At 39.3% G+C, this 19,356-nt stretch overlaps 1 protein-coding gene across 1 annotated transcript in view; it reads right to left on the bottom strand.

Annotated features, from left to right (window-relative positions):
• DLEC1 (DLEC1 cilia and flagella associated protein) overlaps positions 1–19,138 on the bottom strand; it is a gene marked incomplete at its 5' end in the record, with an annotated part of 37,641 nt that extends 18,503 nt beyond the window's left edge. Inside the window, 21 exons of the mRNA XM_084283023.1 lie at positions 914–1,067; positions 1,323–1,462; positions 3,302–3,460; positions 3,770–3,900; positions 4,134–4,227; positions 5,866–6,040; positions 6,596–6,654; positions 8,042–8,234; positions 9,848–10,010; positions 10,652–10,738; positions 11,976–12,072; positions 12,925–13,061; positions 13,838–14,011; positions 14,816–14,903; positions 15,323–15,404; positions 15,654–15,862; positions 16,116–16,309; positions 16,825–16,935; positions 17,470–17,626; positions 18,622–18,762; positions 19,106–19,138. Of these exons, the coding sequence (XP_084139149.1) occupies positions 914–1,067; positions 1,323–1,462; positions 3,302–3,460; positions 3,770–3,900; positions 4,134–4,227; positions 5,866–6,040; positions 6,596–6,654; positions 8,042–8,234; positions 9,848–10,010; positions 10,652–10,738; positions 11,976–12,072; positions 12,925–13,061; positions 13,838–14,011; positions 14,816–14,903; positions 15,323–15,404; positions 15,654–15,862; positions 16,116–16,309; positions 16,825–16,935; positions 17,470–17,626; positions 18,622–18,762; positions 19,106–19,138 (2,778 nt within the window). The remainder of the gene's footprint in view (positions 1–913; positions 1,068–1,322; positions 1,463–3,301; positions 3,461–3,769; positions 3,901–4,133; positions 4,228–5,865; positions 6,041–6,595; positions 6,655–8,041; positions 8,235–9,847; positions 10,011–10,651; positions 10,739–11,975; positions 12,073–12,924; positions 13,062–13,837; positions 14,012–14,815; positions 14,904–15,322; positions 15,405–15,653; positions 15,863–16,115; positions 16,310–16,824; positions 16,936–17,469; positions 17,627–18,621; positions 18,763–19,105) is intronic.
• Between the last annotated feature and the right edge of the window lie 218 nt (positions 19,139–19,356).

The following is a 19,356-nucleotide window of genomic DNA, read 5'->3' as shown; positions in this document are numbered from 1 at the left end:
CAGGACAAACAGTTAACTTTGTTAATTAATTAACTTTGTTTCTTCTGGATTTTGTTTCCAGATCACACAGGACTATAAAAGCAGAGTTATTTTAAGGCTTAGAACACTTTCAGGTAGCAACACGGTTTGCTGAGACAAAGCTTGCTTTACAATTCCCCCATGGCTGTTAAGATTCACCTGTGCTTAGATTAATTTTAAATATCTTCAGGTGCTCATCTGAGGGCTCTGGAGTGGGAGCAGAGTTGCTGTAGACCCTTTCACAGTCACAAGCCATTGACTGTATGGATGTGGTAGGATTCAGTTACCTAAACACAGGTACACAGAACAGCTGCTGGCTGGTGTGACAGGACTTACAAGAGAGTTTCTTGAGTGACACCTGAAGGTCACAAAAAACATTTGGTGGCACCCAAAATGACACTAACATCTATATTCTAGTGACTGACTTCCTGCCCAAATTTCCCCTCACTGAAAAGAGGGTTCAGAAAGCAGCCCACATACTGACATTAAATTTATCTGTCCTAAACTGTGAACTGAATCCCACCCAGAACGTGGAATTTAAGTTTAGACACAATTCAAAAGCAGCATTGTCTCTTTGCTCTGCTGAATTAAACGCAGACCCTAAACTGCCATGACACTTTAACACCCTGGTAGCTTGGATCCTATTTTCCCCTTCCACTCCATCCACCCATTCTCCAATAAATGATTGACAGACAGAAAAACATATTAGCAACAACGGGGAGTTTAATCTTTTCATAAAGTCTGGTCTCAAGCTGAAGTCCTGTTCCTAAGCCAGTAAACAGCAATCATTATTCAAAGGGCACGTCAGAAAAGCTGTTAATTATTGTTTGTATTTTTGATAGAAATTACAGTTTCCATCCGCCCTTTATTCTCCATCCATCAGAAACACACTTACCTTTCCCCACAGGTATTTTGCTGGCAGCCGCGTCTGGTTAAAAAGTTTGCTGGTTGCTTTGACAGGAATTCCAGTATAAATTTCAGTGAGTGCTAGATGGCTAGACATCAGGCACGCTTGGGGGGTCTGAACTTCAACAAAAACAGGAAGATGACTGGAAATAAACACACAGATGGTCTATTGTTATCGCTAATGAAATGTGCTAGACATACAACAGCATGCTGGAAAGAATGATGATTATGTTTATTTAGCAATATTAGTGATTGGATGGCTCTTTGATAGGTTACACAAGCCCATTTCTGAGTTTCTGCTACATATATTTTTGTTTTAGGAGAGAAAACTACCTGCAGTGAAAATCACATGTGACTCTCAGGAAAAAATAAAGCAGAATGTGACTTTTTCCCCTTACCTCCCTTCTCCGTTTTCTACCTCCAGTTCTAATATTGTCTGGAGACGCTGGCACAGCAGTGATGTGAACTGAACGGACACACTGCATGAACCCAAAGGAGGTATTTCTCCAGCAGATGGTTGAATGGTAAAGGGAGATACCTGTGAAAGGAAAGAGGACGCAGGAATTTTTTTGATGCCTGCAACGCAAGTGTAAAACGTTGTACCTGCACACTCCAATTAGGATTTGTGTGTGTCTAGTTTTTCCTCAGACATGTCCTTTTTCTCTGCCTCTGGATTCTCATCCAGTTGCATTTTAGTAAGTGCAATGCTAGCTTTGTGAAAACCAAGGAGGAGGGACTTTGCTTCTATAGGGACTGCCAGTAAAACGATAATGGCTTAACAGGGATAGCTGTGCATAGGGTGAGGGGGAGCATGCAGCAGTCAGCAGTAGCAGTCAGCAGTCAGGGGAGATTCCTGAACACAGAGTCAATAAAAGAGGACTGGAGGAGCACAGATAGAAAAAGCACGAGTGCAGGATGTGGGCTGGAGAAGTTTGGGAAAAGGAAAGAGGCAGCTTTTATGCAGGAGGAAGTGAGAACTTGATCTTCGATCTTCACTGTGATATGAATGGACTCTGGGAAGATAAATTCAAAAGATTAAGGCTCTACAATCTCTCTGAGGTCCTGGGAAGTGTTGGGAATGCCAGGGGACAAAGTAATAACAAAGTGAGAAGGAAGAGTTTGAGGACTGTGAGGACAGGGTCTCCCCCAGGTCACCGTGATTCAGGTACTTCTGATTATAATTGTTTTGTGGAAAAGGGACTGGCACACACACAACTGTTTTGAAAGGCTGACATAGCCACCATTCAGAAAGCCTTCTTTTTTTTGCCATCAACTTTCACCCAAAGTTGGTGATACATCTGCATCATAAGGGAAAAAAAAAAAAAACAACAAAACAACACAACAAAGCTGCAGAACTCATGGGAGCAACTTGCCACAGCCTTCCATCTCCTGTGATGGTCAACAGAAAGCTCCTGCTTAATAAGCTGCTCTTTCAGTTGCAAAACTGACAAAAACTGTCCAGAAAAACAAAACTTCTGAACAGTGTTTAGATTAATTTTACTATGAAACTAGCAAACTCAATTCCATGCATGGTCAATTATGTAAAGAGACCTGCAGGCAGAGTCTGGCCTTTTGTTGCTAGGAAAAGCACTTATCCTTGAGTCCGGATTTCCTCACTTCCCTTTAATGCTTAACACCAAGGAGAAATCTATCTACAAAGTCCACTGTGTGCCAGAAATAATCAAAATAAACATTTTGCTTTTTTTTTTTTTTATTATCGTTTTTTATAATTTCAGAATATGCAATGGTCTGCAGTTAGCAGCTCTCACTCAATTCTTTGTATCATCTCCAAGCTCCTCTAGTTATTTCACATGAAATGGTGGAATGAGCTCTGAAATCAAATAGAGTCCATTCCAGTCCTTGACATATCACAGCCTAGATAATACTGAACAGTAGTTTTAGTATTCACTGTGGGAAGAAGCCATTTTGGGACACACCTGCATGTTTCAAAGCCATCATTTGAAGCCACAAAAACCAATTTGGTAGGTGCTGAGACTCTTGTAACTGATGCTGATGTGGGTGTGTGGGAGGAGAACTGAGCAGCCTCCACTCTAATGAAGCCTTACCCCCTTGTATGTACATTATGTACGTACAAGTATGTAACTGTATGTACATTAGCAGCAGCTGAAATCCCTGGCGTACAGGAGATACTCCATGTCTCTTTGGATCAGACTGGCGAGGGGGGTTGAAATAAACAGAAGTGAAAAAAGTGCAGATGCTTTTTATTTCAAAAAGAACTTGTGCACTGATGTAACTGTGCATAACCCGTTTGATAAGGGGTCATTGAAATCAGAACTTTTGATATCTGGAATGAATAGTACAGCCTGGGAAAGAAATAGCTAAAGAGGGAGCATGGCAAGTTACAGCAGTGACTTACCTCTTCATTCCTTTCAGCTAGAGAAGCCTGGCTTTCTTGCATTCTCCACCGTGCTGGCAGCTGACACAGATTTTTAATCTCAAAGGTTCTTAACACACTCTCGCCCCACTTAATCAAGCCTAACTGGAGTGATGGAACATCAATGCAAAGAAGAGGACCCTAGGACACCAAGAAACAGATGTTAAAATGGACATTTCTGCCAAAACTGCCTAATTAAAAAACATTATTAGCTAAGATTAATGTTGAGCTTCTCAGAGAATAGCAGAAAGCAAATGCCTTGCATGTAATACAGAAAAAATCTTACTGTCATGGGAGTATCAGCGTTTACACAGCTGTTACTAGACAGTAAAAATGCCTGCTATTTGTAACTACCCTAGATTTGTCAGGCCTTCAAGAAGCAAAAGGCTTTTTACAGTCAACAGCCAGGCTGTGCATCTAGTCATAGTGCACCACTGAACTGGTCCTCACCTTGAAAGCAGCCTCAACGTGCAGCACGACTGGCTCTGGAGAATGTTCAATTTTACACGGCAGGTTATGGCTGACACGCCCAGGTTTGCCTCCAGTAATTGTCAGTTCAAATTCACAGCATTCATTCATATCTAGAGAAGAAAAATTAACAAACAAATAAATAAAATCACCCTCTTGAACTGAAATAACCCACTGTAAGCCTAGTACTGAAGCTCCTGGAACCAACTTAAGTCTCCTACTGGCTCCAGTAGGCTGGGGATCAGGCCCTGCTTGCATTATGATGCTCTAAGACTTTTCTCTTCCATGAGTACCATTTTAAATATTTCTATCATTAATTGATACCTGCAAGTCACAGCAACTTTACCTATGACACCTGTGTGAGGCTCAACTTCCACAATGTCACAGGCTGTGATTTTCTCCCATGTGTACTTGATCAACGATTTGCTGTTATTCCACATCTAGAACAATCAAAAACAATAAGATAATTAATGTACTTTAAGATTTCATAATAACAAGTCAATTTGCTGACAGCAGTGATGCACTGCAAACTAGGTATTGCAAGCCTCACATCACATACTTATCTTTGCAAACTTTAGCAATGTCCTGATCACCAATAAATGTTAAAACCTACTGATGTTGCTTGAATCTAGCTCCAACATACAGCACCTTCACCTGAATCTTGAAATAAACTGAGCAAACTAAAAGTGTAAAGACACAGAACTTCATCTAACCTCTGACTTGAACAGTACTGACCCAGTATCATGCACTAACTACTGTTATTTTCATCATGTGCTGTAACCTCCCTTTGCTTTCCTCCTCTGTCATGTAAAATGAGCACAACAAGATGTAGAATTCATCTGACTGGATTTCGGATGTCTTTAAAACAGCTGAGAGCTCTATATCTGATCTCATCTCCTAGGATTCCCTTTACAGTCAATAAAGCCAATTTGATAGTGCTGAGAGCAATTCCTCCCATATGTTTTAGCCTATAAGATGTTATGAATCACCCTCTGGATGCTGTCATATAGACTCCAAGGCCTATAAGAAAACCTTAGAGCAGGTAGCTCAAATGGGGAGATCTATGCCAAAGGACTGTATTTGATGAACTTGGTGGCTACTTTCACATTGGTGTTTGATGTTTTCTGAAACTTGAAGAAAATCCATTAACTTTTATGGAATATTATCTGGAAATATTTGAAGCCTGTTAAGTTTTTTCAAAACTGTAACAGAACTTCAAAGCTTAAACTTGAAATCCTTCTTTTGAGAACAGCCTTTTTTGCCAAAGGATCTGTTTGTGAGGGAGATGTAAGCTCCTGAAATCTTTAGCCTGTTCTTCAGATCTATTCAGACCATACTCTAATTACCTATATCATGTTTAACTATACTGGATTGCTGGAAAGTATGAAATGGCTGCCTTAAGTTGAAAAAGAACTGGTGGGAAGAGTGAGCAGAGAACTAAATGCCAGTTAGGACACTCTAAGAAAAAACGTGAAGACCATTAACAGGGAAACCTCTTCCTGCCTGGCCATAGCTAACAGATTTATTTATATTTACGTGAGACTAAGATCAAAAGGATCTCGATCTATAGAGAAAAGGATGTGGAATGAGTGGACAGTTGCAGCAGGAACCTGTCCCATAACAGTCAAACAGAAATTACCAGGACATGCAAGAATAGAATAAGGTCTAGAAAGCTACAGTCTAAGTGACTTCAGCTTTTCTGTGCTTGCAGTAGTCCTTCAAACAAAGAGTGCCTCTGTTACAAAGTCATTTAATCATCCATTGGCTATTCCTTCTAGCTGGAAAAATCTTGCACTACAGGAGTGACAGATTGATAAGCAACAGGTTTGTGACCCAGAAAAACATTTGGAAGCGTAACGCTCCATGATATCAAACCTGAGAGATGAAAAAAGAACAAAGCCTGCTGCCTGGAGTGCAGGGCAAAGGAGGCCTGCTAGGGGATTTCAGTACAGTAGTCATGGCCTCCTTTAAAAATATTTAAGAAAAACTAAAATAACATGGACCATCTGATAGCTTCTAACACCCATGATCGAGTGACACAAAGCACATGATAACAATGAAGTAAAAAGCAAACAAACCTTAAATGTCTTTCTGACATTTACACTAATAAAGCTTTCTCCAGGGATGATAATGGCGTATGGCTCCAGAAGCAGCTGAAATGGTTCTGTTGATCCTTTAACTTCTATTTCCAGTGCTATTACATCCTCTGCCTTGTACTGTGGGATGTTTTGAAGCATTCCCTCTTTCACTAAACTACAGGAAGAAATGTAGTAGAATTATTAAACATTTTTAAACTTTTGCTTAAACTGGATGCCATCTTTTAATTGCCAGATAAAAAGTAAGAAACGTCAAAAGTTTCTCCGCTACAGACTGCTGGAGTGCAGTTAAAAACTGGAAAAATCCCATTGGTCTTTTAACATGCTCTGGTTGTCCCAGCACATTCATGGAATAAGTATCTAAGTCGTTACTGTTTGTCACAGCAGTCTATAACAGAAAGAACTGCTGGAAATCTCAGCAGAAAGCATGGGAAATAAACAGACAAAATGTCAGAATTATCTTTTTCCAAGAGAGGTGCAGCCCCAGCTATGGCTAAGGCCATAAGACATGATGGAAGCTCACAAAGACATTTCATACCACTGTTTAGTTGTGCACATAAAATCCTTTATTAGTTTAGTTGTGCACATTAAATCCTTTATAACTCTCGGTCCATCATAACCAGAAAGATAAAAATTCTGTTAACTTAATGAAACACCATAGCTAAACACCATGGCTACACATGTTACGTGGAAATCTCGTTTCTCAGCTTACCTAGGTGATTCTGGGATGTCCCTCAGAACCATGTGAATCACACTGTGATATGTCTTCAGCTGTACAGATAAGGAAAGGCTTTTATCGTCAAGTAGGCAGTTACATTGAGAATTCAAAAATAGAGATGAAAACGTAGTTTACATTTAAATTATGAACAATCATCACTGAAGTACTAAACTCTGAAAAAACATATTCAAAATAGAGTTACTAAAAGAAAACATATTGGACTGCAAAACATTAAGCCAGATTCTGATCTCATGGTTTATGGTTCCAAGAAAAATACTCATTTTTGACATGCCTGTTATTATTTCCCTTGTATATTGCATACTACAGCAAGCATCTGCAAATACTCTGCAAATTAAGATTAGTATGGCTGTACTAACTTAAGGTTTTTTTAGCCACTCCAGGGTATTTAACTGACCATCCATCTAATTTTGAATAGAAAGCACTGTTTTGCCATGATGAGGAAGGAGGATGCCTTCTATATACTAATGGCAAAAAAAAAAAAACAAACACCAACAGCAAATAAAACACCCACGGAAGCAGGCCTTAAATCAGAAGGGCTTTGCAAATGATTCCTTTGTTTACAATGAGACATTTATCTAAGTGTGTATGTTAACTCAACATATTTTTGTTAATGAATTGAAATCTTTAAAACATCATTAATATACTTTCATATTAAAGTATTTTTTAAGTAAATTTCTCTTCCACATTTACTTGAGGCATTCCTATGTCTGTCAATCAACACGCCATGGGACATTTTCACTCTTGGGTTTACTCTGGATCAAGTTTCTTTAAATACAGTGAGCTCATACTCCCTATTTACATGGACGGGAGAGCAGAAACTAAGACAACAGTCAGCCATCCACTGGTACAGCTGCGCTCAAACATCACTGCACCCCCCTCTTTACAACAGCTGCATGTCATCATTCCTCTGCCAAAATCTACTACTACCCCTCTTATTTACTGCAGAGCTGTTCATAGGTCCCTTTTCAGCCCAAACAAGCTACAGTTGGAAACGGTTTAAATAATCAGCTTGCTAACCAAGACTGTTGAGCTATAATGTGGGTATGGGGTAGATTCCCCCAAAGGAGCTCAGTTAGCAGATCCTGATGGTCAGGGGATTGCGAAGGGGCTAGTAGCACAGTAAGGATGGCAACTTTATCAGCCAGCACAGCTGCAGCTAAGAGGACGTGTCCACAGCTCCAGTGTGAAGTTAATGGTGTCCAATCAGTACCAGAAATGCCATGAGATCAGAAGCTGCCTCATATTTTGCAGTCAAAACATGTTTTCTTTTCAGTAACTTTCTATATTTTGAATACTGTTTATTAGAGCATACTACCAGCCAATTACATTTAATTCAGAAAGCTGCGCAGCATGGGTTTTATGACTTGCATAAAAATACGCAGCTGGAGTTTGTAGATAGGAAGGAATCACAAGCCATACCTCCTGTGGAGCATAAGTGAGAGTAAACTCATGATCAGCATGGGGAAGCAAAACTCCCTGCTCAGGATTCAGGGAGAAGGCTGACTCCGTGTCTCTTTTGTATTCAATCTTTGTGAAGTCTGCAGCTTCTTCTGGCACTGATGGCTGCAGATTAGGCTTTATTATCTGCCAGTAGAAAGGAAGTTCTACATGGCTGCAAAGTGATCAATAAACAAAAAGAAATTATGATTAAAAAATTAGACATTTTTAAGCAAGATATTGGGAGAAATTTTTCAGCTCTTTTTTCCATGCAGCAAATTCCTCTCCTTATAGATTAAAGGGGGTTAGGCTTATCAGTGCTCGTGAGCTACAGAGCTGATGAGACAGCATAGAAAGAGTCAGAGTATGCAAATTCTACAAAGAATATGCAAATACATTGAAATAAGCTATATATATATATATGCACAAGAGATGTTACTTTCTTGCCTTATTTAACTTGTAATGTTAATGCAACTTTTAAGAAACTCTAAAATTCTTTTTTCAAGAATTTGAGATCAACAGGACCATTCCTGCTGATATCAGTGTTTGCATTGGATCGCTGCTAATAATCTATGTAACGTTCTGAATTTAATCCAAATGCAAGCTCTGGTCTTTAACAAATCAACAAACAGTGGCTCCAGCTAGGATGATAGCAGTGGCTCTGCAATACTATTTGTAATCCAGAAAATGTTGCTAAACTGGGTTGCTTCAGCAGAAGTATTCCATGGAATCTGTTCATGGGTTTTAAAACTTTGTTCATTTTGACCTCAAAAACTTTGCCTTAGAAAATGGAGAAAGGACACTGGAGTTTCAAAGTGAAATTAATGACATAAACCTGAACAAGGACAATGTCTTGTATCACTTTCCCTAGCTTTATAAAGTTTTCTCTTGACTGTTTCCATGAAGTTCAGTCTCAGCCTGCCCAGTTCTGCTTCACCCTTATGCTGACACCAGAAGCACGTGGACTGCTGTCACGATGATAGCGCAGTTCACTGACTCCCACTTTCCTACACCCAAACAACATTCTGTTGTGGCATTGTGCATCTGTGGTTTGCAGGCCAGACTGATAACAAACTTCCAGAAATTCACTGTAGCAATTTACTTGCATGTATCTAGATACAGCACTGATCTCCTCACTGTTTTGGGGGTCTGCAGCTTGTAACTACTGCAACTGTGCAAATTAGTATAATTCTATTATTGTCTAAGTGAGTTTGATCAAAATCAGGATTCCACCATGTTCAGTACAAGATAATTATGGAGGGACATATTCCTTGACTTCAAATAGAATTTATATTCTAATCTTTTATGGAACAATAGTGGGAATCATGTGAAAGTTTAAAGCTGAGCTAGTAACACTGAGCTCCCTTTTAATCAGGGGAGATCCAGTATAGTCCAGGATGCATTATGTCCTATTCTGTAGGAGATGCCTACAGTCAGGTCAGAATTGTACCCTAAAAACCATCTATCTCCCTTCACTATGAAAGGAAAGGTATATAAGGCACTTAGCTCAGCTGTACAAATATACCTTGTAGACATGTAAAGTTAGATGAGGTAAATCCCAGCTAGTTGACCCTGTTAAACACTTTCTGCAACCATCCTGTTCTTCCAAGCATAATCCTTGAACCCTAATTACTAAACAACAGAGCAAAAAGAAGCATAAAGCTTCTGCACAAAGCTTAACAAGAGCATGAAGATTTTGCCAGTCTGAGAGAGTATGGTGTTACAATTAAGGTCCCTAGCAGTGTGTTTAAACTTCAGAGCATTACCCTACTAATAGTAGCTACGTACGTGGAGTTTCTTATAACCAAATTCTTCTCCTCAGTGGTGTGTGGGTTTTGGGGGTCAAATCGTATGAGGTGCTGTGCTGTGACATCAGTAACTTCACCAGGTGCAGGGCTGCTTTCTCCACCCGTAACGTGCAAAAGCTCCAGAGCTATCAGCTGGCCAACCCCTTGAAGAAATAAGTAGGTATTACTGTTTTCCACCTTGTTATTAACTTTGTTCATATTGCTCTTTAACACCAAAGACCAGCAATGGTGATTACTGATTATGTCTGGTGTTTCCTCAGGTTTCAGAGCTCCACTGTGTTAACAGCACAGTATTTTCCTGATGTTCATTGATTATCAATACATATCAGCAGAGATCCCCTCTTTAAGAATTTAACAGATTTGGCTTTCAGGGCCACAACTTCAGCCCACCTACATTAGCATTGTTTCACTGAAGCCAGCAGAATGTTTGCAATGGTTGATGCTGTGGCTTCCAGACATGTTGAGCAGTATAATGAAAATAAAAAATAAGCAGCAAAAGTGCTCTTAAAAATTCCCAAATGAAATACGTGTAATAAAGTGCTTGTATGAATTTCACATTAAGCCTCATGTCATAGTACTCACAATACAGGACAAGCACTAACAATTACAATAATTTCAACTTCTTTAATTAGATAACCTAAAGACTGCCTGCCTCTCTTGAATACCCTAATCCAAGATATGTCCCAAATCTGCTTCATACCCAAATGCGCCTCAACCACCACTCACATTAACTGAGTATCTGCAGTGTTAGAAACATGATCGCTGGAAAGTCTTAGGAACAAACCTGTGACTGTAACATCATTGACCTGGCAATTGTCACAAACAATGGTGTATATCTGCTGTGAGACTTCTGGAGAGGAAGGAAAAAACACTACCTGAAAGAGAGAAGCAAAATAATAACGTTTGTAACTGATTTTTCTCCAGGAAGTCATAAACTTCAATCCATAAGTGTTCACTAAAGGACAGTTCTAATGGTTAATAATTAAATAATGTTACATTTACAAGAATGAAAATTAAGTAATCTTACATTTACAAGGAACAGAGTCATATTCCCTTAACATAGCCCAGAAAGAAACAGGTGCTTTCTGGGTGACTAAACCTACATGAGTGCACTTGGCTGGTCACCACAAGCTGCCTTTGTAGTCACTGGAGCTGGGGACAGTTCTCTAGGTTAGTCAGACAAATTGCACCCTCAGGATCAGGTCTGTCCTCAGTCACTTCTTGAGCAACACCACTGCTGCCTGTAAAGCTGCAGCAGTATGAGCAGGGTCAGATGCTGCGTGCCTTCCCCAAGCTCCATTACAACAAAAATGATTCAGGGCCCAAACTGTGCAACCTTTGGCTCCAGTAACGTGCACCATGATTCTCCTGCCTGCTCTCCATTACTGCCTGCAAGCCCAACCTGTGCTAAATCCACCTCCTCTTTCTCTCCCACAAATGGGTGACCCTCCTGAAGTAACGCAGCTGGGAAGAGAGAAAGGGAAACTCTTCTCCTTTACTCACACCTGCGTGATTCATTGATTTGGTGGCAGCTAGGAGTTACTGCAGAGAAAAAAAACAGGTTGGAGGCTGGCTGTGCTCCCAGTATCATTCTTCCTCTCCCCATCGTGATGCTGTGATAAAATGCAGCCCAGATCAGAGAAAGCAGTGGTTGCAGCCAGTACTGCACACCTACTGCAGGATCTTTTTCAGTAAACAGCAGAACAGAAATAAGGATTTGTACCTGCTGCTCTATACTGTTATAATTTGCTTCCCAAAATGTCTCTTTCCAATAAAACTCACAAAGGAAAAGTTTGTTGGACTTGGTGCCCCAGCTGGAATGAAATAAGGACTCTTGTCTTCTCAGATTTCTATTTTTTCTAACAGGATTCTTTGCATGGGTAAAATGTGACTGGTCTCTGCTAGGTAAGTAGAACTTGGAAGCTACAATGAAAGACCCTTCAGTAAGGCTTATAGCTGCATTTCTTCCCAAATCATTCTACAAAAGGACTTGAGCTCTTTTCTTCACAGAAACTCAAATTTGTAGGGTCCAGCCAGGACTTCCTAAACTGATGTTGTTTTGCTAATGTACTTGGTAAAGTACAAATACTTTCTATAGCAGTAGTTACTAACCTCTACTGTTGTACTCTGCCCTGGAGCTAGCTCAAAAACAGCAGGATAGATCCCAAACGGATCTTGCGTCACAAAGCCAACAGTGGCAACAGCCTAAGATTTAAAAAATAAAAATAAAATAAAAATTATTATTAAATTAAATCAATCAGCCTATTGGCTTACTGTTTTCATAACACAGGATTACCTAAAACAGGCGGCATACTAAAATATCACTGTTCTACACCTTCCCATAATTGTTTTATCACACCTCAAAAGCATGTGGCTTATTTATACGGCTTAGTTAGAAGAAGTGCTCTGTGCTTTATAATTACCTTGGTGAAAGCTGAAAGAGGGAAGGTGCTGTCTCCAGAGATAAATGATCATGTCAGGTGCCCTAATGCTCACCTTCACAGGTGCAACAGCTATGCCTGAGCACAGGAGCTGTGTCTGTCTCTGTATGTTTATGACTGAATGGGATCTGAAATATTTCAGGAGGAACAACCTAGCATGTAAGCTATTCCAATAGCTTTTCCTCCAACACATAAGAGCAATCTACCAGTCACATTTCATCTTTGTCCCTACCACTTATACCCTGTTCTATGATGGCAGGCTGAAGAAAGAGCAGTACTGCAGTGGATTTCTAGGGTCTGCGGGTGCAGCAAGGTTAGTATTTGATGGCTTTGGCAGGGAAGGGGAGGAAACCAGCTCAAGTGTGCTAGAACCAATTTAAACTTTGCTTCTTTTATGTGTAATAAATAGGCAACTCCTTCCACAGGTAAGCCAGAGCACATGCAGGAAGTACAGACAGTTGGGGAGACTGGACTGAAGGATAAATGTAAATCTCTGAGGGAATGGGTCAGTACAGATGCATCCAGCAAGGTCTCATGAATTCTGTACTAGTTAACCACAATTACTTCAAAAACTCTTCACATCAGGGCATCTATACCATGTCCAGCGATCACTCACCATGAAATTAGGAGGTGGCCAGGCTTTTTTTGGCATTATACAGAACTTCCCAGTGCTAAATCCCTCATTTCTGCACAAAATCAGTGTTACTTTAATTCCCCCAACAAGGCAAGAACCACAGTCTATAACACGAGGCACTGCAATGAGCAACAAAGAAAATCAGCTACAAATCCAGTGAAGGTTAGCAGCTGGCAAAGCCAGTTAGTTCTTAAATAACCGTGTTTTTTTTTTTTTATGACAACACTGCTGCAAATAAACATGCTAGGTCCTGTCATCCTAAAAGCCTTGAATTCTTTCCATTTGAATATCAAACTATGTGAGTTGCATATTTCTGCATTCATCTTACAGTTGAATGGTGCTTCCTACTTAAGAACTCCATTGAATAATGACAGTTAAGTAAGACAATTTTTCCAAAAGATGAATTTTAAATGAAAGCAAGTTTGTGCAAAAGTAGTCCTGATTGCTACAGCTGAGGCTAAATATTCAAGAGGTGAATTCTGCAGATAGATTATATCAATATATAATGAATGTAGCATGAATCTATATTAATCAATAGCAGCAAATATTTACAACTAAATCATAATTCCTTAATATTTAAGATTAATATTTACAGTTAGTCGTTTAGTAATTGATGAGATACAAACCTAGAAAAGTAGTTCCTGTTCATTCCTCTAACACAGTGAAAATAAAGAGCTCCATGCATCATATGCAAATAATAGAGGAAAAATTTGAGGAGATTACACTTTAATAGCTAACAAATCTATTAGGAGTGAAAATGAGATTGGCATCAAAATGTAGAAAATGCACTGCCACATTTCTCCATGTTTGTTTTGTAACATAAAATTAGAGAGCGTCAAGTTAAAAAAAAAATCCATTTAACGTAAGAGAAACTTAAGAATTGGATATTGCTCACATGTTAGCACTGGAGCTGGTCTTTTTGCTTGGATCTGGATCTGAAGCGGTTCTGATACTTGAGTCTCCACTAATATATAATCTTCATAATCTGCTAGATATTCAGGAATAAATTGGACTACATACTGGCATGACATCCCAGGAGCAATCATTCCTCCCTTTCCTGGAAATTTTCCTTGGAAAAAAAAAATGCAAGTAATTAAAAAATTGAAACCTCACAAAGTTGACATAGATTTTTATGATCATAGCTCCATCTGGAAAGGTGCCTGTAAACTCTCACCATGTATTGCCTTCGGTCAAGCTGATAAAAAACCACAAAGGGCCTGCCAGTGCAATCTGTGTATATGCCTATCCTTCACTGAACTCAAAAGATTTTTTGTGTCTGAAATGTGTTTCTCATAACTACAGAAAACTACAGGAGAGAAACCTGGAGATGTAACCCAGTTTTCCTCTGCTACAAAATATGATTTACATGTGCACATCTAACTTCTAAATATCCTCAAACCTAATCTTCCTTGCTAGTTTGTTATTTCTTGCCCTCTCCCCACGCTGATTTCAATAGGAAGTCTGTTCCTAGCTCAGTTCTGGGTAAGACTCAGTCTAGGTATTCCACAGATACGTATCAGTCTGACATCAATAATGTTACATCTACTAACATAGTCTAGTCATAGTTAGTATACTAAGAAGACTAGCATCTGTAATGTTAGTCTTCTTGAATTCCTCATTACGCCATTGGAAACTGGTTATGAGTTGCATATGAATAGTTTTAGAGATGTAAAACAACCTTCAGTTTCAACGACCTTCAGTTTCTTTTACTGAAGAAATTGTTGTAATTGTTGTAATCTGCTACCCAGAGCACTACGGAGACCAGAACAAAGCAAAAAGTCTCTGAAAAATATTAGTTCAAGCAGATAAATTAGATCTTTTAGGTGTTACTATCTTAAAGGCAGTAAAAGAAAAAAAAAAAAAAAACACTTACCTGGTCCAATGGAAAATGCTGAAGTAGAGGGAGGAATAAGTCTTACATGGTGACATGTTGAAGTGACGTTCTGTATCTCTACAGTCATCTTCATTTAAGAAGGAAATATAATAGTATATTGTATTTATTACTGTTTATCATCATGTTTGCTATTCCCTAGTACTTTGCTAGTAGGTGCTAATTTAACATGAAGACAGGCCTAAAAATCAAAATTAGGAATACCAAAGTTGCTGAAACTGTTCATTCTTCTCAGTTTGTGTAAAGTCTTAATGAAATACTAGCAAAACCAAGTAGATATTGAAAAAGGTTCCCTTTAGTTTGCATTGATTAGAGTGTCAGTGGTATGTGTGAAAGAGTATCTTGAAGGAAACTAAAGGGTCATTAAATCAATATAAAAAAGAAACTCAGACTTCTGTTAAATTGTGGAAAACCAAAAGATTGGGTGAAATCACGGCAGGATGTACTGTTTCCAGTGGCAAAATTGAATCCCTGCAAAGAAATTCTCACCTCATACACGTGTCCAACTTCATAATCAGAAAATAAAACAATAGGTGGATTGACATGAAACACAGGAACAAATGAGGTATCACTGAAAGAAAGGAGAAAAAAAAAAAAGGAAAGACATTTTCTTACTGCCTGGCTCTTTACATACTGACAAAATAACAAATTTCAAAGCGTATCCTTTAGCAAAAATCAAAATGTCATACAGACATACTCAATTTCAGGAGGCCATACAGACATTTAGCTCAAAATACCTATGTGTAAATCCATAGTAGTTCTATAGTGGAGCTCTTTGTGGGCTCTAGTTCAGAAGCAAAGAATTACATATACTGCTTACCCTTTATTAGCTTCCGCTATGATTTTTTCCATCTTTTCTTGGGAAATGACAAGAGATTTGCCTCCATGAAGAGTATTTGGTGGGAAAAAGCGGGGGTTCTTCAGATAGTTCTGTCTTTTCTCAAGTTTGGCAAGATAAGCACATTCTCTTTCTCCCTCTGCTTTGCACTTACTGCTTTTCCAGGCTGCCTCCTGTGAGGCATTAGATTTCTTTGAAAAACAGAGACCACGGTGCAAAATTAAACACTGCAGCTTTGAGGATGATGAAAAAGCTATCTGTACATGACTAACTGAAGCTATACAGCATTGAAAATTCATATGAAAATATTGCATTTCTCTTAACAGACCAAAGAAAAACACTGCAGCCAAATTAGTAATACAGTCAGATTCACCCTTTGTTTTAGAATTAACAACAGGCCCCGCAGTTCTGACAGACTAAAACCAGCAAATCTGTAAAACTTACCTTACTTGTCTTTTTGGTCTGGTGGCTAGAATCTGGCGTTGAAAGTAGAGTTAATGTGGATAAAGACACATTTGACAGGCTACCAGATATTTTCTGGAGGTGTGCAATTTGCGTAGTCATCTGGTCCTGCAAGTCTGAAGAAATTCGCTGTTTAAAACTAAATGTCTCCTTCATGTAACCAGGTTCTGTTTTCCCTGTAAGTCAAAGAAAAATATAATTCTGTAACAGAAAAACATGAGTTAAAAGCATTTATTCTAAGCATAAGAACTTGTTTTAGTCTCATCAAAGGTAAAAATCACACTTTACATCCTCTAGAATTTCATTTATATTTATAGTTTATTTTGCAAAACTGAAGAAAAGTAATAGCAAAACTTTTGTAAGTATTAGTCAAACAAGCTATATAGAAAGTTATATTACTGCCAGAAAGCTGTATTAATCCTACGAGTGGGATTTAGAATGTCCTGTCTGATTTACAAAAAGATCTATATGATGGACCTATGATAGCCAGAAAATTCACATAAACAAGATGTGCAATCCAGCCCCATGCTTTTACACTTGGACAATGAAATTACCACCTTAGAGGAAACTCCAAGATTCTAGATTTATGGCTTTCTTTTTAATTACTATTGATAAACAATCTAAATCACGGACTTTGTGACTAAATGTGACTGTTCTAAAAAGTCTAATTATTTTCTGCTGTAAAAGTTACCTTTTGGTGCTCTAGTAACAGGTAATTTATCAGTGATGTAATCATCAGGGCAGGTTAAATGATTTTTTCTAAGAAGTTCATTATCCACAATCCACCTAAAAGAGGATGCCACTACAACAGTAAAACAGAAAATCAAAGATAAGTGCAAAAGCTTAAGATACAACGATCTTGATCAACTCAAAGTTATGTTCTCTTTTTAACCCATCACTGTCAGGTAATATTTTTGGATAGATAAACTGTCTGGTATTTTAATCCCAGGACATGGGCATCTATCTCCACAATTTTAAATTCAGTTCAAACTCAGCTATGCAGTCATCAGAGAAACATCTGATCTTTGTTAGTTGCTGCTACACAGCAAAGTGCATATGTTTGTTATAAAGCTAGGTGGGAAAGCAATTAATAGCAAGTCTAATACCTTGAAAATGACTTGGTTGTTTTGTTTCTTTCAATGTTAAGCAGATGTTACCATTCTTGAAGGTCTGCACGAAATCTATCAAAGTTGCTCTGTTGATGTAAAGCCAAACTAAAACTTCACTGAATATAGTGTCAGACCTACCAGCGATTCAGACCAACATTGTGTTAGTCTCCCAGAACTATAGGCATGTACTGAGGAGAGACCCCGTACAGGGTTTCCTGAATTCTCACCTGGTGGTAATCCCATTTTGTGGAATTCTTCCCCAGCATCTACCTTCAGCACATTTAGAGCCCTTTCTTCTTCAGCTCTTGCTCGAGCCTGGGCTTGAATGATGTTCTCTTCTACTCTATCAGCTTCTGTAAGTCGGCAATTATACTCTGCTACAAGCTGTTACAGGCAAGGATGAAATGACTGTAGTTTAAGCTGTCACAAATTATTAAAGATTGCCTTACAGATAAATATTTGCCTATGAGAGGTAAATAGCTTAATAAAACATCATTAATTTACATCAATAAATAGGCTTGCTAAAACACCTTCACTTCCATCATTTAACTTGTGCTGGGTGAGAAGCACTATCCAGCTACCCATATATCAACAAAAATGCGTGAAATATAATGACACCCTCTCAGGAGGAGAGAAATGTCTCTTTTACCTTCTGTGGAACACTAGCTACTGTAACACATTTTGCCTTAAAAGTGTAGGATTAAGTTTAAAGTGAATGTTCCCTCCTAGTTATTAGGAAGGTCCCCAAATACATGCCAGCAGTGATAATTTACTTCTCCCTAGGTATTTTGGATCACTGTTCATGTGGTAAATGCACACATCAGAAAGAAAGAACCAGCCTCAAAAAAGTTTTTAAAGAAAGAATAGCAGTGGAGGCACAAGGACGTACAAGATGAACACCAAGTAAAACTGAGAAGCATTGGTTTCACAACACCAGTAGCCTATCACATCACAAGGTTTAACCATTTGTCTTTTTTTCGCTTGTTTGTTTGCTTGTTTTTAATAGAAAGGGCAGGATGCATTCAGCTAAAATGAGATGCTTCCTCCTGCCTGCTCATTCTAGTATCCTTCCACCATCAATGGAATACAGGTACAATTCCACCCTGTACCAAAAAAGGTACCTAAAATGGATCAGACAGACTGTGCCCCCTTAAAGTTGCCTTTTTTTTTTTTTTTTTCTTTTCTGAGGATATAGAGAGCCTTGGGTGATTAGTTTAGATGTAACATACAAGTAAGAGACATGCACTTTCAGGTGAAACAAATCTGTTTGCTTATGCATTCATATTTGCCTTCTTTTATTTTATGGAAGACCTAGGAATTAAGAGGTAGCAATGAAACCCAAACAGAGCTCCTAACTCTGGCTTGGTTTTTACTTGTACCTTCTGTAGCTCCTCTGTGAAAGCCTCATGATAAACATCCTCTCCTCCTCGGGACTTGATCCAGTTTGCCACTATGTCTGACCCTATAACATCTCCAGTGTACAGATCCTTAAAGGTGCTGGCCAACAGGGGGGAGATGTCCTGAGGAAAGGAAATTAGGCGATTAACGCTCAAGGCCTGAGATAGGAACAGAGAATATCATGGGAGGGAGACAGGGATTATGAAAGAGAACAGTGATTAAGTAATGATTAAGTAATTACGCAGTGATTAAGTAATTACGTAGGCCTGCAGAACCTCATGTAGACACACACACACTTATTCCCTCATGGGCAGTGGAGATTTAGGGATTTCATACTGCACCACCGAGCTCCAGCGCATGCGTGCAACCAACTGGGACTGAAGGAGGGAGGAGGAAAAGTGGTGGAAAACTGCTGGGGAAAGATGGGGAGAATGAAAGAAAGGGTTGTATGCCCTGTGCCCTTACCTGTGAGCAGTTGGGGAAGCTGTGCCCAGCCATGGTGCCAGGATCCCCCTGGCTGCCCTCAGCCTCTGGCCGCCCGTTGCCCAACGACCTGACGGGGTGCAAGGGCCAGGCCCACCTCATGGGGTGGAGTGGAGGGTGCTGGGGGGAGCCCTGGACCCCAATACCAGGGATTAACCCAGCCCTGGCTCTTCCTCACCCCTCACACAACGCCATTCCTGCCGCCACAGCAGCTCTGTTTGTGTAAATTGTCA

Source organism: Netta rufina (genome assembly GCF_964035555.1).
Source record: "Netta rufina genome assembly, chromosome: 2".
In the NCBI taxonomy this organism is placed as follows: Eukaryota; Metazoa; Chordata; class Aves; order Anseriformes; family Anatidae; genus Netta; species Netta rufina.
This window is presented reverse-complemented; position numbering and strand designations above follow the sequence as displayed.